The 18047-nt window shown below is 40.5% G+C and overlaps 1 protein-coding gene across 4 annotated transcripts; it reads right to left on the bottom strand.

Moving 5' to 3' along the window:
• Window positions 1–750: 750 nt before the first annotated feature.
• SYPL1 (synaptophysin like 1) lies at window positions 751–9069 on the bottom strand. 4 transcript variants are annotated; one of them, XM_061640391.1, is made up of 6 exons: window positions 8979–9069; window positions 8792–8863; window positions 5246–5364; window positions 4063–4267; window positions 3016–3204; window positions 751–1764 (listed from the first exon to the last, which is right to left on the bottom strand). In XM_061640391.1, exons 2-6 carry the CDS (start codon window positions 8858–8860, stop codon window positions 1636–1638), a joined length of 711 nt encoding a protein of 236 aa, XP_061496375.1. In that variant the 5' UTR covers window positions 8861–8863; window positions 8979–9069; the 3' UTR covers window positions 751–1635. The 4 variants fall into 4 exon arrangements, with proteins under 4 accessions (XP_061496375.1, XP_061496376.1, XP_061496378.1 ...); XM_061640392.1 differs by having other exon boundaries at window positions 8968–9034; XM_061640394.1 differs by lacking the exon at window positions 3016–3204.
• Between the last annotated feature and the right edge of the window lie 8978 nt (window positions 9070–18047).

The following is an 18047-nucleotide window of genomic DNA, read 5'->3' as shown; positions in this document are numbered from 1 at the left end:
CTGACTTTCTCTTCTCCTAAAGATACAGGATCAGTCTCAGGGACTGAACCTGGCAACCCTATTTAACACAGTAACCAGCTGATGTCATTTTCAAGGTACTTCTGGTGTTTTCTGCATCTCCCTCCCTTTTCTTTAAAGGCACAGAAGCCCTGCTCTGAAGAGTAAATCTTCTGTTTGCAGGTTTTGTTTTATTACTTTCAGTTGATGCCAGCTGGAGGATGAGCACTCTTAAATTGCCACAGGAATTTCTTTTCCCATGGAAAGAGCCCTGCAATTACCAACTTTTTTTAGAAGCAAAAAAAGGGAGCCAAACCAACCCACCACCAATATAATAAGTAAAAAACAAAAATGATTAAAGCCTCCCTTCCCCCTTCTCTAGAAAGGAAACTGCCCTTAGTGGCAATCCAGTATGTGTCTACTCAGAAATAAGCTCCATTGGGTTCAATGGGACTTACTCCCAGGTAAATGTATATTGGATTGAGGCCTAGGCAATTAACAGAGCTTGGAACTTTTGCTGAGTCACAGTGACAGTCAATGTGAGACCTTGACATCTTGGGACCCAATGAAGATTAATATAGTTCATAGCTAAAATATGCTGAAGAGCAACACTGGGCATCACTGCAAGTAAAGCCATACCAAAAAGGAAAGTCTCAGTTACACTTTCCCCTGTTTAGATTATGGGCAACCAAGATCTACATTTTACATAAGTGATAAAACAGACCTTAAAAAAGGAAACGTCTGGTCCAGAAATTCCTAGAAACTTCAATTTATTTAACTGAAGCCAAAATACAGGCATTTCCTCAAAACAGAGAGTAGCCACATTTATATATCCAAACTGAGTATTAGGAGCATCTTCCAAAACGGAAAAGTCTGTAATTAGTACATTCCAGATCAGCATCTCTCCAAGCAAATGTCTACAGCTGTTCAATTTTAAACATGTCACTGCTGATACATTGATTTAAAATAGGCAACCTGGTCTCTCCATGTGCTCCCACCACTCCCAGCCGACTGTCATCCAACACATCTGGAGAGTGCCAGGTTGGCAAAGGCCAATTTAGAGTATCTGCCTCAGCTCTTCTCTCATCTAAGATATGTCCAAGATTTACTCTGTTGTCTAAAGCAAGAATTAAACTATTACACGAAAAAAAGAAATGCAAATTCGCCAAATTGGGAGGGGAAAGATTTTTAAACCAGACAACTCAAGCCTGTTTAATCGAAGAATTACTGTTCATTAGTGTTGGAATGTGCAAGGTTATTTTGAGCCTCTCAGATTACATGTTAAAACAGAAGTTCAACATGAGCTTGGGAGAGGACTAGTTATACAGACAAGATTTAGTACAAACCAAATACAGATTTGGTACAGATTTCAGTACAAAAATGTTATCTCCAGAAAAAGAAATCGTTTACATTTTTAAACAAGGCTGTCTGTAGGTTACATTGAATTAGAATATTCAATTAAGTATAAGTCACCCCTTCCAAAACTTACTGTTTTTTTCTATCCAGACTCAGAGTAAGTTCTTTGAGGTTTATATCCATACAAAAAAGTTTACTATTAAAGTACTTTGAACTTCCAAGGTTTTCAAACTATTTTCAACAGAATGAAACATGGCTATTTTGGTATGAAGCTACATCTGTTTAAATTCCCGATGCAGGTGGATAAAGCCCAGAGTCTTGAGAAGTGTTGCTTGGTTTATGCAGGCTTGTCTCCTTGTATACAAACCAAGCATTTCCTCCCCACAGAATCATATTTAGCAAACCGAAAACCTGCAAGTTAAGAACAATGTTATCAGTTAAGTTACATTACTATTGAATAGAAACAATTAAAAGACTTTCCCTCCGAAGAGGGCAGTGTTCCATTTAGAGATGAGGGTGCAACGTATTCCCACTTGTTTCTCTGGACATATGCATGGACATTAAGCAAGATCAGTTACACATGAATTATAAAGACTACCATCCTATAAGCCAGTGTTTCTCAACCAGTGTGCCTGCAGATGTTGTTGGACCACAATTCCCATCTTTCCTGACCATTGGCAATGCTGGCTGAGGCTGATGGGAGTTGTGGTCCAACAACATCTGGAGGCACACTGGTTGAGAAACACTGCTATAAGCAGTGGGGAACAATACCCAGATGTATTTAGATTGAAAAACACATATGCAAGGTATTTTGTTCCCACATCTCCTGCATCATGCCTAGTTTGGCTCCAAGTTTATTTTCTAGGATGCTTATTTAGGTCTGATTTGCTGTGGTTACTAATGGTTACTAACTTATTCATATGGCAGCATTACTAAAAACACTGTTTTTACCTGTTTTCTATTTGCACCGTCCACAGTAAGGGCTCAATGCCAGCTGCAAACGCAATGTTTTCTATTCACACTGAGGGGAAGGATCAATGATGCAGTTTCCCAATGACCACACTCTCTAATTTAACATTTCCACTCCCTCTGGTTACCTGGCAACTGAGCATGCTCAGTTTGTTCTACCAGTTAGTTTCATTAAAAAAAACCACACAACCTGGAAGTGCAATTATTTGTATTTTCACTGGTACAATACAGCTGAAATATAGATCTTTGAGCAGTGTTATGCTTTTGCACACAACCTAGGGGGAAAGGAAAATAAAGGCACCGTTTGTAGCAACATAAAAATGCCAGCAGAACAGGAGAGAGCAGAAAGTTGCTCTTCAGCCCACAGGAAATGAAATTAAAGAAGGGAGGAGGAGGGAATGGGCGTAGAGAGGCCAACCACTGACACACCCACCTAAAAGCATTGGAGTACAGCATCTGCAAGCACTAGAGATATGGAGTGAAGACTTTTTCCCTTCCCTTTTCATATTATTAGAGGATTGGGTTACAGGGGGAAACTGCATGATAGCTGCAGTTTGCCAGTAATGTCATGTGAACCATGCAAGTTATAAGGGGATGCGAGTAGCACCAACACACACTAAACCACTATGTGGATAAGCCCTAAATTAGCTGATAACCATCAGCTGTTAAATGCTAGAGTGTTGACATACATACCACAGACACATTTAGACTTCCCATGCTGGTAACAGAAGCAAACACACAGGAAGATCCTTGCATTTTGCAAGCAGGTATTTCCTCAACAATGTGTGGACCAGTTGATACCTTGATATCAACAAGTGCCTTTGCCCAGGCAGCACTGCTGACTAGCCACAGAAAAACAGCGCTGAGAGTGAAGACATAATCCTGCAGTGAGGGACAGTCCAAGTTACCAGTTATTACAGCATAAAATACTTGGAGGAGTTAAGAGGGAGTAGTCAATATTTACTATTAGTTGACATAAAACAGTCTTCATTTTAGCTGCTGTCTAAGTATTTGTTTTATTGTAAAGTATTGATTTTACTGAGAAAACATCTAACCATCCAACCACATACTTCTAGCAAGCATTTTACAATTTCCTGGAAGTTTTCCTTATGCGGCAGTGACTGTTCTGCCAGAATACAGATTGCTTGCAGATTTCACAATGATAGCTTTTCATCTAAGACGTCATGCAGATGTAGTTCTGAGAATGCTTTTACAGTTGTTAAAAACTGGGAAGCAGGGCACAGCCCAAAAGTGTCATAGAAAACAGCCCCACTTTGGTAGCACTTCAACTTTTCCAGATGGCAATAATGTTGTAGCATTGGGGAAACTAGAACTAATAAAGCAGAATAAATCCACTACTAATGCTAGTAATAAAGCAGAATAAATCCATTACTAATCACACTCAGTCAAGTCTCATAACTTCACTAGTTTAACCTTAATTCTCACTGCAAAATATGTTGCAGTTTAAATATTCCTTGTCATAAAGTAACAGAACAAATCATTTGGTTATTAAGCCATTTTAAGACTCTTGATTTTGCCCATCTGCAGATGCGTGTTTCCAAAAAAAAATTCAGTTTAAATGCAGATCAATAGAATTCCTGCAAATGCTGAATAATGAGTGTACACAAACATGTAAACTTTTTTAGAGTTATAGAATTAAGCTTTAGCAAGTTAACTTCCAAAGATAAGAAAAAGGAACCCCCCCCTTTTTTAGGTCCAGTCTTAGTCTCAGCAACTTACTATCATTGGGAAAATGCCATCATTCCGGTACACATGCATATAACCAAGGTACAGCACAAGGGCAGCCATGCAATACAAAAATATCAAGACTCCAAGGGTTACAAAGAACTGTGCAGAGGAGGAAAAGTTGCCCACGAGGTGGAAGTCAGCCCAAGTGCCATTGCATCGGGTTGGATCTGGTGAACTAAATATAACTTTGTTCAGCCTAAAAGAGACATATGCAAAAATTACCAGGAGAAGCATGTCATACAGCTATAAACATAAGGAATAAAACGTAGAGGTGCACCCAGCTGGGCTGTTGAGCTTAAGTATCTGTACAACAGTCAGGTGGCAGATCAAATTCTATTTCACTGGTATTATATATAAGAAAATTATGAATTGTAAAGTGCTGTCAAAGCTAGGTATAGATTTGTTTAAGCAGAAAAGCATCAGGTTAACTATAGAAAATAGCTAGAATTTAGTTCTGAACTATACGTTACTTTTTAAAATGTAATGTAAAACACGCACTTAAATGTGGTTTTTTTCTCCTTCAAGAAAAAGCAGCCACGCAGGCCCCAATCCAAATTGGGACTGGAATGTGTAAGAAGGACAGCATGGAAACAGAAGACAGCAGGAATAATTCACTGGATAAAGCAAGTCTGTTTATCTAGCCATGGGCAAAACAGCAGGAAAGTAAGCAGTAGTAGCCCAACATGTTAATTCTCCCCAAGTGGATGCTACATGTTTGAGGAAGAGAGGCTTTTAGTCTGAGTATTTGCACTATTGTTAGAAAGAAGGTACTTTGGACACAACTGCTGTGCAAGATACAGAAAACTTCTAATATGAAGCGAGCTTTTTCCAGTGGTGACACTTATTGTAGAATTCCTTCTCCATCCAGATTTTTAGAAAATCTGTAAAAAGAGGCATTTGTTCTGCTAGGCCACCTGAGAAATAGAATTGTTTCTCATTTTAGAAGTACAAGAGTGTTACTTGTTCTGTACATTTGTATAGTTCATGTTTACAGTTAATTGCCAAAGCATTCTTCACTATAATGACTTGTCAGAGGAAAGTAATTTTTTTAAAAAAATGCTGTAACCTGTTGGAGTAGTGCAGTACTAATGGGATAGTAGTTACCAAAGACAGAATACTAGCCGCAAGATTTGCATACAGAAATACACAAAACTCTTGCAACTTAGAGGCTCACCTGAAAGGATAGGCAAAAGCTGCGGTTACTGTTCTATTCACAACTCCTTTACAGGAAACTAAAATTGTTGTTGCACCTTTATAGCCTCCACATGTAGCAAAGACAAACATAGAAAAGAACTGTATAAAGAGACAAGACACACACACACACACACACACACACATTATTGTTATATGCATTTGTGTATATCTGGAAATGTTCACAACTTGTAAAAAAACACTCCAGCAACTCTTAAATTGACTCATTATCTTAAGCCAAACTTTCAGCTCTAGGGTGCATGTTTTAAACAAAAACATAGCTACAGTTGTAACCCTATGCATGCTTATCTGTGTACAAATCTCACTGAATTCAATGGACCTTACTTTTGAACAGCATATATAGGACTGCACTGCACTTTGGTCCCTTTACCACAGTTTACATGCAACATAAGCATATAGTGCACTTAAACACCTGCAAACGAGGGAGACTTCAAGCAAAAGAAATTCAATTTTGTTACAGTGGCAACAGTCTGTTGAGTGTTCATATTTGTTAGACAGTTAAGAAAGATTCTTTAAGTTTTGTAGGGCTGTTGCCATCATCATCTGTATGACAGCAAGAAAGTCAACAAGTGACAGTTGTTTCAATATACAGATGGAGCGATGGGGGGAAACTTTAAAAACCTTCTTAATTACTGCCAAATGCTGCTCTTTTATCAACTGCATGACAAGCAGTTTAGTAACAAATTTATGAAAATGGAAGTACACCAGATGTTCAAAAATTGCCTTCATTTGAAAGCAGTTGGAGGTAGTGAAGTTAATATCAGACTTGCAGCTTATAGGTTAGGAAATTAGGTTTCTTTCTTCTACCAGAAGGTTTATTTTCCCCTTTGCCCTAAAGCAAAGGCAAGCCCTACCCTTAAAGCACAGCTAAGTAGCTGTCTAGAACAGGGATGGGAAGACTGTGGTTCTGCAGATGTTGTTGGGCTACAACTCCCAACCAGCATGGAGCCAATGGTTAAGGATGATAGAGTTGTGGCCCACAACCTCAGGAGGGCACTATGTTGGTTACCCTTGGTCTAAAGCAGGTGTGGGAAAATGTTTTGCCCCCCATATGTTGCTGAACCATAACTCTCATCAGCCCCAGCAAACATGGCCAATGGACAGGGATGATGAGAATTGTAGTTCAGCAATATCTGGAGGGCCAAAGATTCCCTACACCTGGTCTAGAGTATCATTCTGAAAGGGGTAACAAGGAGAGATAATGGGTGGGTGTCATAAAGTTGTTATGGATGGAATTTGGCAGATACATTGGGATATCATAGCATGGTTGACCTTAGGGATGTGCAAACTGGCACTCACTCCGTGACACCAAGCAGAGGAGTATACTGAGTAGAGCTCAGTGGCTTGATGTTACATGAACTATCTGCTGTGAGCCAACGTGAAAAAAGGCAGTAGTGTCTTTAATAACCTTTTTTCAAAATTCTAAAGCCTGTGTGAGTGTACCAACTATAAAATGAATTTCCATCAAATTAACTTTAACATGTTTCTTTTTCAGATTGATGCCATTCTATAAAAATATCAGAATATAGCTTTACTTTACTATGCACAACATATACTATAATATTGTTGTGAGTTTGGGGGTTGGAATAGATGAATCCCTGTAAGTCCCCTTCCAGCCTCTGATTTGGAAGCCTGTGCCTTGGGGTGAGGGGCTGGCTCTGCTGGAGTTTCTTTTGTTAAGTTAATAGAGTGGCCAGTTTGCTAATGGGTCTTTCAAGTGCCCAGCAACTGGTGAATGGGCCGGGAAGATCCTTTTGTCATTTAAACTCTGCAGGGGAGCCTCCCCCCCCCCCCCAGCGGCTAGCAGAGGTTTGGGTTTTGAGTGTGTTCAGTGTGTCCAGAGAAAGGCTGGGAACTGGAGGCAGGCAGAGAGGCTCTCCCTCTGCACCATGGCTTTAAGATGCCTCCTGTAACACCGATGGGAAAGCTGGATATTGGACTGCTGATGCCTTGAACCCCTCCATCCTAAGGTCAGGTTGGAATGTGTGTAAATAAATAAACCATATTTCATAAAGACACCGCAGTCTCTGCTAACCTTCTTCCCAAAGGAAACCAACCCTGGATGAGTGCAGGGACCCCTAAAATCTCACCACTCGGAGATTGGGGAGGCATGCAACAATATGAATAAATGACAGGTCAGTTTCAAAATTGGGTAGCTTGTTTTCAGAGACAAAGATACAAACATCCTGTCTAAAACTGCAGCAGGAGAGTACTGGCAGCAAAGCAAGAAGTGAGTAGTAGTTCTGGGACCTTTCAAGACAATGCTGGAAATACCCGAGAGCAGTGGCACCCGTTACACTGCTAGATTTTGCAATTATGCATAAACCACACAAACTTAGCAACACTGCAAAACTAACGGGGGGGGGCATGCCAGGGGCACATCTCACCCAGTGCTATTTATCCAAGGACCAGGGCTGCCTCACACATGTCTAATGGAGCAGAAAACTGGTTGCCTATAGAACAGGAGGAAGGGCATCACTTTTTTACTGAAGAACTTGGCTGTCTGCTCTGCAATGTATATATTTTAAGACGTTTTCTCAACAGCTACACTTCTTGAGGGATGGCCTATTTGTACATAAAAGCCTGATTTTCATCTGTATCATGGGTTCTTAACCTGTGGTTCATGGACCCCTAGGAGGTCCATGGATGGGCTTCAGTTCTGTGAATCAGGCACCAAATAAAATCTCAAATTGTGTTTATTTATAGGGGTCCATAGCTTTCATCAGATTCTCAAAGGGGCCCATGACCCAAAAAAGGTTCTGATCTATATAACTCTTATCATGGTTTCCACAGAAATAAAACAAAGAGCTGAATTTTCATTGGAAAAAGACATTTACTAGCAATAATTAGTAAACAAACTTATACAACATGATTGTGGGGAAGTTATAGAAGTACTTAATCCTTTAAGGACATTTTATACACTACAAATTAAATGTTCAAACCAATATGCTTTTTTAAAAGGTTTTCCTCAGAGCTTCAGAAGATGTTGCATACAGTATACACATTACTGCCTCAGAACAACAAAAAAAGGAAAATAAATGGTTTTGTGTGATTTAATATTTAGTATTAGAGACATTATATTAGGAGATTGTATCCAACAGCATGCTTCATACAAGTCAAAAGATTTAAGGGAACACTGCTTTAACCACAACCAGGAAAGGATAGAGGATTTAGGCCACACAAGGCCTAGCAAGACCTCTGTTACAGTAGACAAACAGCTATTACAAAAGCTGTAGAGGAGATCCAAGAATAGGCCTAGTAACTTCAGCAGCAATCCTAACCTGGGAGTAAGCCCCTTTGAATTCAGTAAGATTGACTGCCAAGCAGACCTCAACCAAAAAAGCTTTTCACCATCCCTCAAAGCTTTTTGGGAGCATCCAATACAATCTATTCCCACCCTCCTTAGCATAGACTCCCCCCCCATGCCATATCAAGAGAAACTCCCCTACAGAAACCTTATCAAGGGAAAAACCACCATACCATCTGAACCCCCACCCAACAGACTCACCCACTCAAGAAGCTTGATGAAACCCAGGGGCTCCTTGAGTGGGCTAAGATCAAGGTGAAAATCACTCATTTTCTGGAAGAGGAAAAACAGATATTAAAATGGAAAATAGCGCAGAAGACAAGCCAGAAAGTACAGCAACCCACATACAGGATAAGACTCAGGATCCACAATCTCACCCTTGCCTTACCACAAACCCTCTAGTCTTTACACACACTCGCCCACTATGGCCTCCCTCTTGGCCTGCTTCCCTCTATAGAGGCTGCCTTATCAAGCTCCGCCCACCTATCTGAGGCAATGGAATCACCTTTCACTCATTCCCCAACTGTCATCTCACAATGGGCCTCAGTGAGTCTCAGCTGCCCTTGTCTCCCACCCACCTCCAATGTAGAAGGGCCTCATGGTTGAGAGCATAGTAAGAGTGCACAGCACAAGCACATATTGTTTCTGCTTTAATACATGGACTCAGACCTATTGAAGGTTTCCCTACCACAGAAAGTATGTTGTTAAATGATGTGCAGATGACAGTCTCCTTCCTGTTCTAAAATCTGGATTATGAGGGAACAGCTAATTCTGCAAAGGCAGGGAAAAGTGGCAACTTTTGTATAAAAATTTACAAAGTCAATAGGCCACTTTAAACATTAATATTTAAAATGTTCATTAAAAGAAATGTCTGCATGCAAATGAACAGTATTGAAGAATATCTCTTCTGATTTACCTTCAGATTTACAGATGATTATGCTATGCATAAAATTCAACCAGAAAGGAACATATAAAGAGAGATAGGAAGATTTATACTACTGTGTGGAGGAACTGGTTCCAATCTGTGCAGATATAATACGTAGGGATGGTTTTGTTAGAGTGAAAGGGCCTCAGTGCTCACAGGGCCTCAAAAGTGCTGTTACAAGGAAATCTAAAACCCAGTATTTCCAAATTAGGGCTCCTGTAACTTTATTTCCATCAACTAGAGATTTTTTTTAAATGCCTGTAGTACTATGAAACATCAAGCTGCACCTGCTGAAATTCCTAATACAAGTGTTAAAGGTAGAGGGGCACTAATGCTGAAAGGTTGGCCTTTCCTACTCTAAACCAGTTTTATAGTCCCTTGCAGTTTAATTTCTACTAGTCTACTTTTGGAGCCAATCATCTAGCCCATCTAAAGATAGATGGGTGAGGTATAACTACAGCAACAGGAGGAAGTGCAAGAAAAGCCTAATAATAACATAAATGGAATCACAGAATAGTAGAGTTGGAAGGGTCCTATAGGGCCAATGAGTCCAACCCTCTACTCAATGCAGGATTCCAACTTAAAGCAAATAATAATAAAAAGTCTTCCAGCCTTCTAACTCCCCCCTCTACCAATTATCAGAAACACCATACTTCTGACTACCTGATGCAGAGGGTTAATAATGAACTTTCAGTAACTCCTCTGAGGCATATAGCTGTCAATGTTAGCAGATGATAGTCATCAGTTAAATGGCCTATTAGACTGACCCAGCAAAGCTATCACTTTCTTTTGATTATATAAGCTCTGGATAGAATGAAAAGAATAGCTTTATCAGTTTATAGACCTGCCGTCTTACAAGCTATTGACTCCAGAGTATTCCTGTTCACTTTTGCAGGTCTACCGCAAAATGATTTTGGATCTGTTGTCTGACACCCTAGTCTTAGGCCATTTTTGTAACTGGGGCATAAGTCTTATATCTGCAATGCTGTCTGTAAAAGATACATGGAAATGTATATTTGAAAAAAGCCATCTTCTGTTCTGTATAATGCATTAACATTCATAAATGGGATATTCCAGACCTAATGCAATTCATAGTATTGCTTTTGAAAATGTCTCTCAAGTTGTTACTTCAGGGATGAGGAACCTGTAGACCTCCAGATGTTGTTGGACTTCTGTTCCCACCATCCCTGACCATTGGCCATGCTGGTTGGGGCTTATGGGAGTTTGAGTCTAAGAGCTTATCCACATGAGAGAATTACTTTGTACTAAAGATGCTGCTTTTACCTCTGTTTTTTATTTGCACAGTCCACAGTAAGGGCTCAATGCCAGCTGCAAACGCAGCATTTCCTATTCACACTGGGGAAGGATCAATCCTAATGACCGCACCCTCTGATTTAACATTTCCATTCCCTCTGGTTACTTGGCAACCAAGCATGCTCAGTTTGTTCTACCAGTAAATTTCATTTAAAAATATAACAACCAGGAAGTGCAATTATTTGTATTTTCACTGGTACAATACAGCTGAAATACAGATCTTTGTTTGAGCAGTGCTATCCTTTTGCACACAACTTAGGGGGAAAAGAAAAATAAGACACCGTTTGCAGCGACATAAAAAAGGCTTGCAGAATGGGGGAAAGCAGCCAGAAGTTGTTTGTCAGCCCATAGGAAAATAAATGAAAGAAGGGAGGAAGCGGGAGTGGGCGTGGAGAGGGGAACGATTGATACACCCACCTAAAAGCATCAGAGCAAAGCATCTGCGAGCACTAGAGATACAGAGTGAAGACGTTTTCCCTTCCCTTTTCATATTATCAGAGGATTGGGTTAGTACGGATTTACAGGGGGGAAACCGCCTGATGCCTTCTGTTTGCCAGTAATGTCATGTGAAACATGCGAATTAAAAGGATATGTGAGTAGCACAAAACACACAGCTAAACACCATGTAGATGAGCCCTAAGGTTGTGAACACATTAGTGGCCAGAGCAAAGCATTTCCATTAGCCACATCAGGAGGGAGAACAGGTTGACCAGCTGTGAAATCTCTTTAAAGCTGAATTCTTTTAAAAATGCACTCAAGCTGCTCCCACCAGTTTTTGCAGTAAAAAGGTGCAGGGTTTGACTAGCATCGTGTGCCCGCTTTTCAGAAAAGAGAGATGGAGATGCACTGAAACCAGCAGAACAGTGAGTGTGTTTCTACCCTAAGAACATCTAAAGGGTCACAGGTTCCTCATTTCTCTCTTACTTGAAGGTAACTTCTTCATCTTTCTCACTCTGCTATGTACACCATACCAGAGCTTGGAAGTAGTAGTTACAAAAATAAATTACTTGTAATTCATTACTTTTTTGAGGATCGAGTGGGTAATTTCTTTACATTTTGATAATAGAAAGAGGAGTAATTTTATTACTTTGGAGGAGTAATTGTAATGTTTCCATCATTACCTTTGGGTGTTATGAACAGGGAAAGTCTTCTGCTCCTCTGATTCGTGGATGAAAATCATGTGCCTTAAACTGGACTTCTGTGCAGTGTTGCTCTTCCCTCATGCTCTGTGGATGTTTAGGAGGTGACGAGGGAGGTAGTGGAGGAAACAATTGTTTAGAAAATGGATGGTGGTGGAAAAGAATAGAGTGGAAGGAGAAAGAAACCAGAGGGCAAGAATGTGGATGAAGGAGGAGAAGGAGGCAGCAGAGGAATAGAGATAAAGAACTGTGGAGGTGAGAGATGACGACAGGGTGTGTGTATGTGTGTGTGAATACTGTGTATACACTTGGTGCGTGAAGCATCCTCCGCCGCCCTGCCAGACTACTTTGCTGCATTTTCAGTGTTTTAACTCAAAAGCTTGACACAATTTTATGACGTTTTGGTTGGTCCTAATAAATGCAGAACTGTTGATTGTAGAGGTTTCTCTCTTCTTTTGGGAAGAGTATCTGTGCCCTCTAGTGGCTTAAAAAACACAAGCAATTGCTCAGAACATTTAAAAAGTCACAAATGGGGACTTTTTTCTAGTGGATGGCGGAATCTCCGTTCTCATCTCAACAGGGAAGCAAAGAGATAAGCCTCCTCCACACACACACTTCAATGTGCTGCTTTCACAGTAAGAACCAGGTCCCCCCACCTTAGTAATCAGTTAAAGAAAAACAAGATATATAGCTACCTACTCCCTATTTAACCACATGTCTAGCTAGTGTGGTGTAGTGGTTAGTGTGCTGGAGTATGACCTGGGAGATCAGGGTTCGAATCCCCACACAGCCATGAAGCTTGGTGACCTTGGGCCAGTCACTGCCTCTCAGCCTCAGAGGAAGGCAGTGGTAACCCCCCTCTGAATACTGCTTACCATGAAAACCCTATTCATAGGGTCGCCATAAGTCGGGATCGACTTGAAGGCAGGCCATTTCCATTTCCTAGTTTGGCCCTTTCACAAGTGGTGGCGCACAAAGAATTTGCACGGAGTATATACATTTGGGAAACAGAGGAAGATTTCCCTCTCAGCCCTGTGAGTTGTGAGGGGATCCTGGAGTGACTGGAACTCTGCCTGTCCCTAGAGCTCTAGGGATGCATCACCAGCTTCCTCAGAGCCCTTATAATAACTTCAGTTTGAAACGGGGTAGAGGGTGTTTCTTTACCACTCTCCTCTTCAGCCTCGGTGCCACTGCAGAGGCTTGTCTTGGGTTTAGGGCAAGCCGTGTTCATGGCCTGCATCCAAGACTCTGTAACCTAGTCTGCACATAGTTGCAGAGTTGAAGTGTGTATACGGCACCAAACTCACTACAGCGGCTTCTTTACTGGGCTGAAGGGGAACAAGCGGCCGACGCCTTGCTTCCTTTCACCACCTTCACTTTGAGCTCCAGCAACCAAGGCCTGCACCTGTAGCTCTTGACCAGGCAAAAGATCTTTCCCTTCCCTGCCTGAACACTTAGTTTCCCATCCTCTGCATCCATATCAGATTGCAGGGTAAGGAAGCATGGCATAAAATAAATTCCCTGTTAGTAGAATGACTTTAACTGGCATTCACATGTCCTGCTGCAGCACAGATCACTTAAGACTGGTTAATTGAGGCCAGTCATTATCAAATCTGTATTAGCTGGGCAACCAACCCACAAAATGTAGACATGCCTTAGGTTGTGGAGAGCTAGGATGGTTGTCTGGTGCACTTTAGTATACGTTGTTAGGTGTTTTAAAGTGTGAAAAGTTCAGAGCTTGGAAAAGTTACTTTTTTGAACTACAACTCCCATCAGCCCAATCCAGTGGCCATGCTGGCTGGGGCTGATGGGAGTTGTACTTCAAAAATGTTTTACAGCAGGTGTGGCTAACCCTTTCCAGAGGATGGAATTGACCCATGGTCAACCCTCTTGAGGGCTGCATTTCAAAGTGGGTATGGTCAATTTTTAATTTGTTTTTACAGGACACATTTTGGCAGTATGGGGGGGTTCAGTAAAAAAAAGTTAAAATAATAATTATTTTATTTATTAAATTGGAAGGCCACAAAAACTTTTTGGCATCACAGTGGAGGTGAGTTAGTAAAACAAAACAAAAAAATAAGTTTAAAAAAATTAAAGGGGGGCACAAAAACACTTTGGCATCATGGCATCACAGTGGGGGAATCATAAGATTACGTTCAGCTCATAAAAGTAGTATTAATATTAGAAGGGTCTGAGACTGGGATAGAGCAGCTTACTATTGGATCTCTGGCTGAAATGAGGTTTGAGCTGTGGCTTTCCCGGTCATAAATTAATTCATCCCCTTAAACAGTCCAATGTTTTTGAACTGAGTGAGGAATTGTTGCAAAATCTCCAGCTTTCAGCTCGCTCTCTCCATCTCCATAAGTTTAACTGTTCGGTAATATAAATAAAAATGTTGTGGCATTTTAGTGACCAGCAGATCTACTGCTGCCTACATTTTTCTGTTCTAAAGCCCACTTTGTCAGAAAGTTTGTTAGGCTAGTCCTAACCTATTCTGGTTATCTGATGGACTGCTTCCTTCCTCATTAGCCTCCTTGTGTACTGTGTTCAACATTTGAGGCCCTGATCCATGTTCTTCCACCTTTGGTGCTCTTGATGGGCACATGAAATGGGTCTTAGTTCTCAGTAGTGGCAATACTCAGTTAACAACTGTAGGCGGATCATCAGAAAACTCTGACAATGCAAATAAAATCCTATGCGACTGTGTGTGTGTGTGTGCTCCACTGTAAAGCACTAATTAGAAACCTTCTTGGATTGGTACCTTACTCTTTGGAAAAGAAAGTATATTGCTAACGCTCTCTCTTGGTTGTTTTTTAAAGCAAAATAAGGGGGATGTGTGGTTTTGTTCCAGCCCAAAGCCAAGACTTTGGGAGGGAAAGAGAAAAAAATAAGTTGGAGGGGGAAGTGTGTATATGCAGATCCATATAGCTGGGTGTGAGTCTGGATGCTTCTGTTGGGGATGTGGAGTTGTGTTACTGTAGGTCTTTTACCTGCTGATCTTAGGCTGGTAATGCTACATTCAGTGCACAATCAGGTGTATTTCAGATGGAGGGGGAAGAAAGTGATTTAAGATTTATAGTAATTCAGATACTCATGCTGGGATAAATTCAAGTTTTAGATAGTTAAAAATCAAGCACTGATTCATTTGTAATGGTTATTTATTAATACTTCATAATAACTACCACTTTTTTATTTTTGAGCAAAAACGATTTGAAATCCCCACTCAGCCATGAAGCTCATTGAGTGCCCTTGAGCCTAACCTACCTTACAGGCTTGTTGTAAAGATATAGAAGGAGGTGTAAAATGGCTACATAGGGGGACTTAGTGGTTATATCATAGGCATAAAATTTTGCTTCCTTTAACCAAAATGATGCATCTTTATAAAGGAAGGGGCATGTTTTTTTATCTGCCCCCTACCCCACTTAGTACACCAAGCTTCAACCAATCTGGCATGATTGTGTGTTTAGATGCATGTATAAGTCCCAATTGTATTCAAGAGTGTTTATTCTCAGGTTGGTGTCTGTACAAGGGGCTGCCCCTTCCTCACAAGAAATCCTAGGCTACAATCCTGTACCCACTTACCTGGGAGTAAGTCCCATTAAAAAGATTTGCTTCTCTGAGTAGATATTTATTCATTTATTACAGTTCTACCCTGCCTTTCTTTTCATGATAGAAACCCAAGGCAGCTTACATATGGTTCCCAAGCAGTCCCCCGTCCAGGCACTGACCAGACCTGATCCTGCTTAGCTTCAGCAGGGTGCTGGTCTCATGTGCCTTCAGATCATAGCCTGGGTTATGTATACTATGGGATTTTTTAACATCTGCCCCCACCTACTGTGTAGTGGAATGTGCAGAAAATAACTTATAAGGAGTACCTGATCTCACATGGAGATTAAAAAGAGACAGAAGCCACTAGCTAAGTGCAGGGGAGGGGGAAGCAGCAGCTCTTTAGGGCCCCAAGGATTCCTGATGTCCAAATAACTCACTTATCAATAGCAGAGACTGAAAGCTTATTTTTATTGAATAAAGTACAATTTTATTGTATTGGCACCCTGGCCTCCTTCGGGAGGAAGGATAGGATGGAAGTTCAATTAATAAAATTATCTTAGAAGGTTGCATAATCTGAGAAGGGGATGTGGCTGTGAGGGGTGGAAAGGGGCATGGTGTGACTATCACAAAGGGACCCTGCACTTCTAAATTTGCCACTACACTGCTGTGCATGGGGGTTGTTGCTGTTGTTTTATTGTTTTGTTTTTATGGTATTTATATTTACTTTTGTTTTGAACAATGTTGTAAGTTGCCTGAAGACCTTCAGGTAACAAGCAACTAATAAATGTAATAAATAACAATAACAATAAATAAAAGAGCTGCGTAGTACATGGCTGGCTAACCTCTGGATACTGTTGGACTACAACTCCCATCATCCCTGACCATTGGCCATGTTGGCTGGGGCTAGGGATGGGCGAGAATTTCAATTCAGTCCGCATTTCAAGCCAAATCTATCAAATTTGCACTTTCCGAAACAATGTGAGAACTGAAACTCAGCCATCCTTCGAAATTCACACTTACTCCTATTTTGTGATGCAGTTCGCCAACCAAACAATGTTTACAAAAATGCATATATTAGGGGATGTGCATAAACATGAATATATGAGTGAAAATAACATGCAGAAATTAATTATATGATGGGAAATGGCTTGCAGAAATATGTACATTAGTCAAAGCTGCCTATAAAATGTGTTTATTATGAGAAATTCACACTAAAATGCTGGAGAATTTTCATGAGGATTTTTTTTTTAAAGGAAATTGCTGCAGAAATGTGGAGAATTGAATTTAAGATTGGGAAAATGAGAAACTGAGAGAATCAAAATGGACAGATCTTTCTATCCCTAGCTGGGTGGAAGGGAGTTCGAGTCCAACAACATCTGGAGGGCCACAGGTCAGCCACTCCTGTTTTAATACATGCATACATTAGTAGTAGATTCTGGTTGTGAGAGTTAATTGTTTTGGAGACGGCTAAGCTATTTGTGAGGAATATTAACTTTCCAATTATATCAAGGTACCAGTGGTCCTGGTCCCATTAGAAAGAACTTTTGGTAATACTCAGAAGGGATCTCTTATTTGGCACATGCATTACAAACACCTTCTGTTCAGAATTATCCTGGTGTTAGTAATAAATAGGTGCCAGTTCTTATGAAGTATTTTAGAACTCTGAGCTGTGTCATATGAACATACTGAGGACACAAATCACTTTTTTCTTGTGTGCCAAAATATTAATAATCTGTTTCTGGAGCACTGTTTCAGAGTAAAGGAGGAGACAGGCTTATCAGCAGTGTGACACTGGGCCTTATTTGTTTGAATTAAAATGTATTTTGCTTATTTTTGGCTTAAAGTAAAAGGTGCTAGGCCTGTTTAGAATTATAGCATAAGCAAACTGACAGTTAACTTGCTTGTGTATTAATTTGCTGACAGTTAATTTATTTGTGTGTGTGTTAAAAGAAATGCTAATTTGCTGACTTGCATTATCATTGTTTGTTTGAAGCTGCGTTTGCAAAAATAAGGTCTCAGGCTTTTTGTTTCAATGTCCAGCTGTACTGTAGAAAAGTATCAAACTTTGTTGCAGATACAAGGTCAAAATGAACATAACAAGTGTGAAAAACAAGTTCCAAATATGGTTACAGAAGGAAGTGGGCATGGATTAAGTGATGTATGGAAAACAAAAGTGATGTAGTTATGATCATAATGATGCATGAATAATTAGTAAAACAAAGTTAATAAAAGACTTGACTGTGCCTAGTTGAGTCAGAACTAGCTTGCTACTTCTCCATGTGCACGTGTTAGCAATAAATGTACTCCATCCTCCATCTTGTTTCGTTCGTTCTTGAGCTCTATTGGGTGAGTATTGTAGAGTGTAGCACCTATTGACCAGTATAACCAGTAGTCCAGTAGAGCGTTAACTAGCCTATTAGTGCCAGCCGCCGACCGAAATAATAGACCATCAGCCAAGTCTTCAAGAAGAAACAACTTTACTGTTGTTTATCACACCGTGCTCCATCTCTCTCTCTCCAACCAACTCTAT

This window comes from Rhineura floridana, chromosome 8 (assembly GCF_030035675.1).
Source record: "Rhineura floridana isolate rRhiFlo1 chromosome 8, rRhiFlo1.hap2, whole genome shotgun sequence".
NCBI classification, from domain to species: Eukaryota; Metazoa; Chordata; class Lepidosauria; order Squamata; family Rhineuridae; genus Rhineura; species Rhineura floridana.
This window is presented reverse-complemented; position numbering and strand designations above follow the sequence as displayed.

Bases quoted from the DNA above. Each gene is read 5' to 3' on its own strand.
- SYPL1 (XM_061640391.1), bottom strand. From the start codon at position 8,860: ATGAGTGATTTTCACCTTGATCTTAGCCCACTCAAGGAGCCCCTGGGT. The intron at 4,268-5,245 runs GTGAGCCTCTAA...TGTCTCTTTTAG, and splicing joins GCTTTTGCCTATCCTTTCAG to GCTGAACAAAGTTATATTTA. The intron at 3,205-4,062 runs GTAAGTTGCTGA...CCCTCACTGCAG, and splicing joins ATGGCATTTTCCCAATGATA to GATTATGTCTTCACTCTCAG.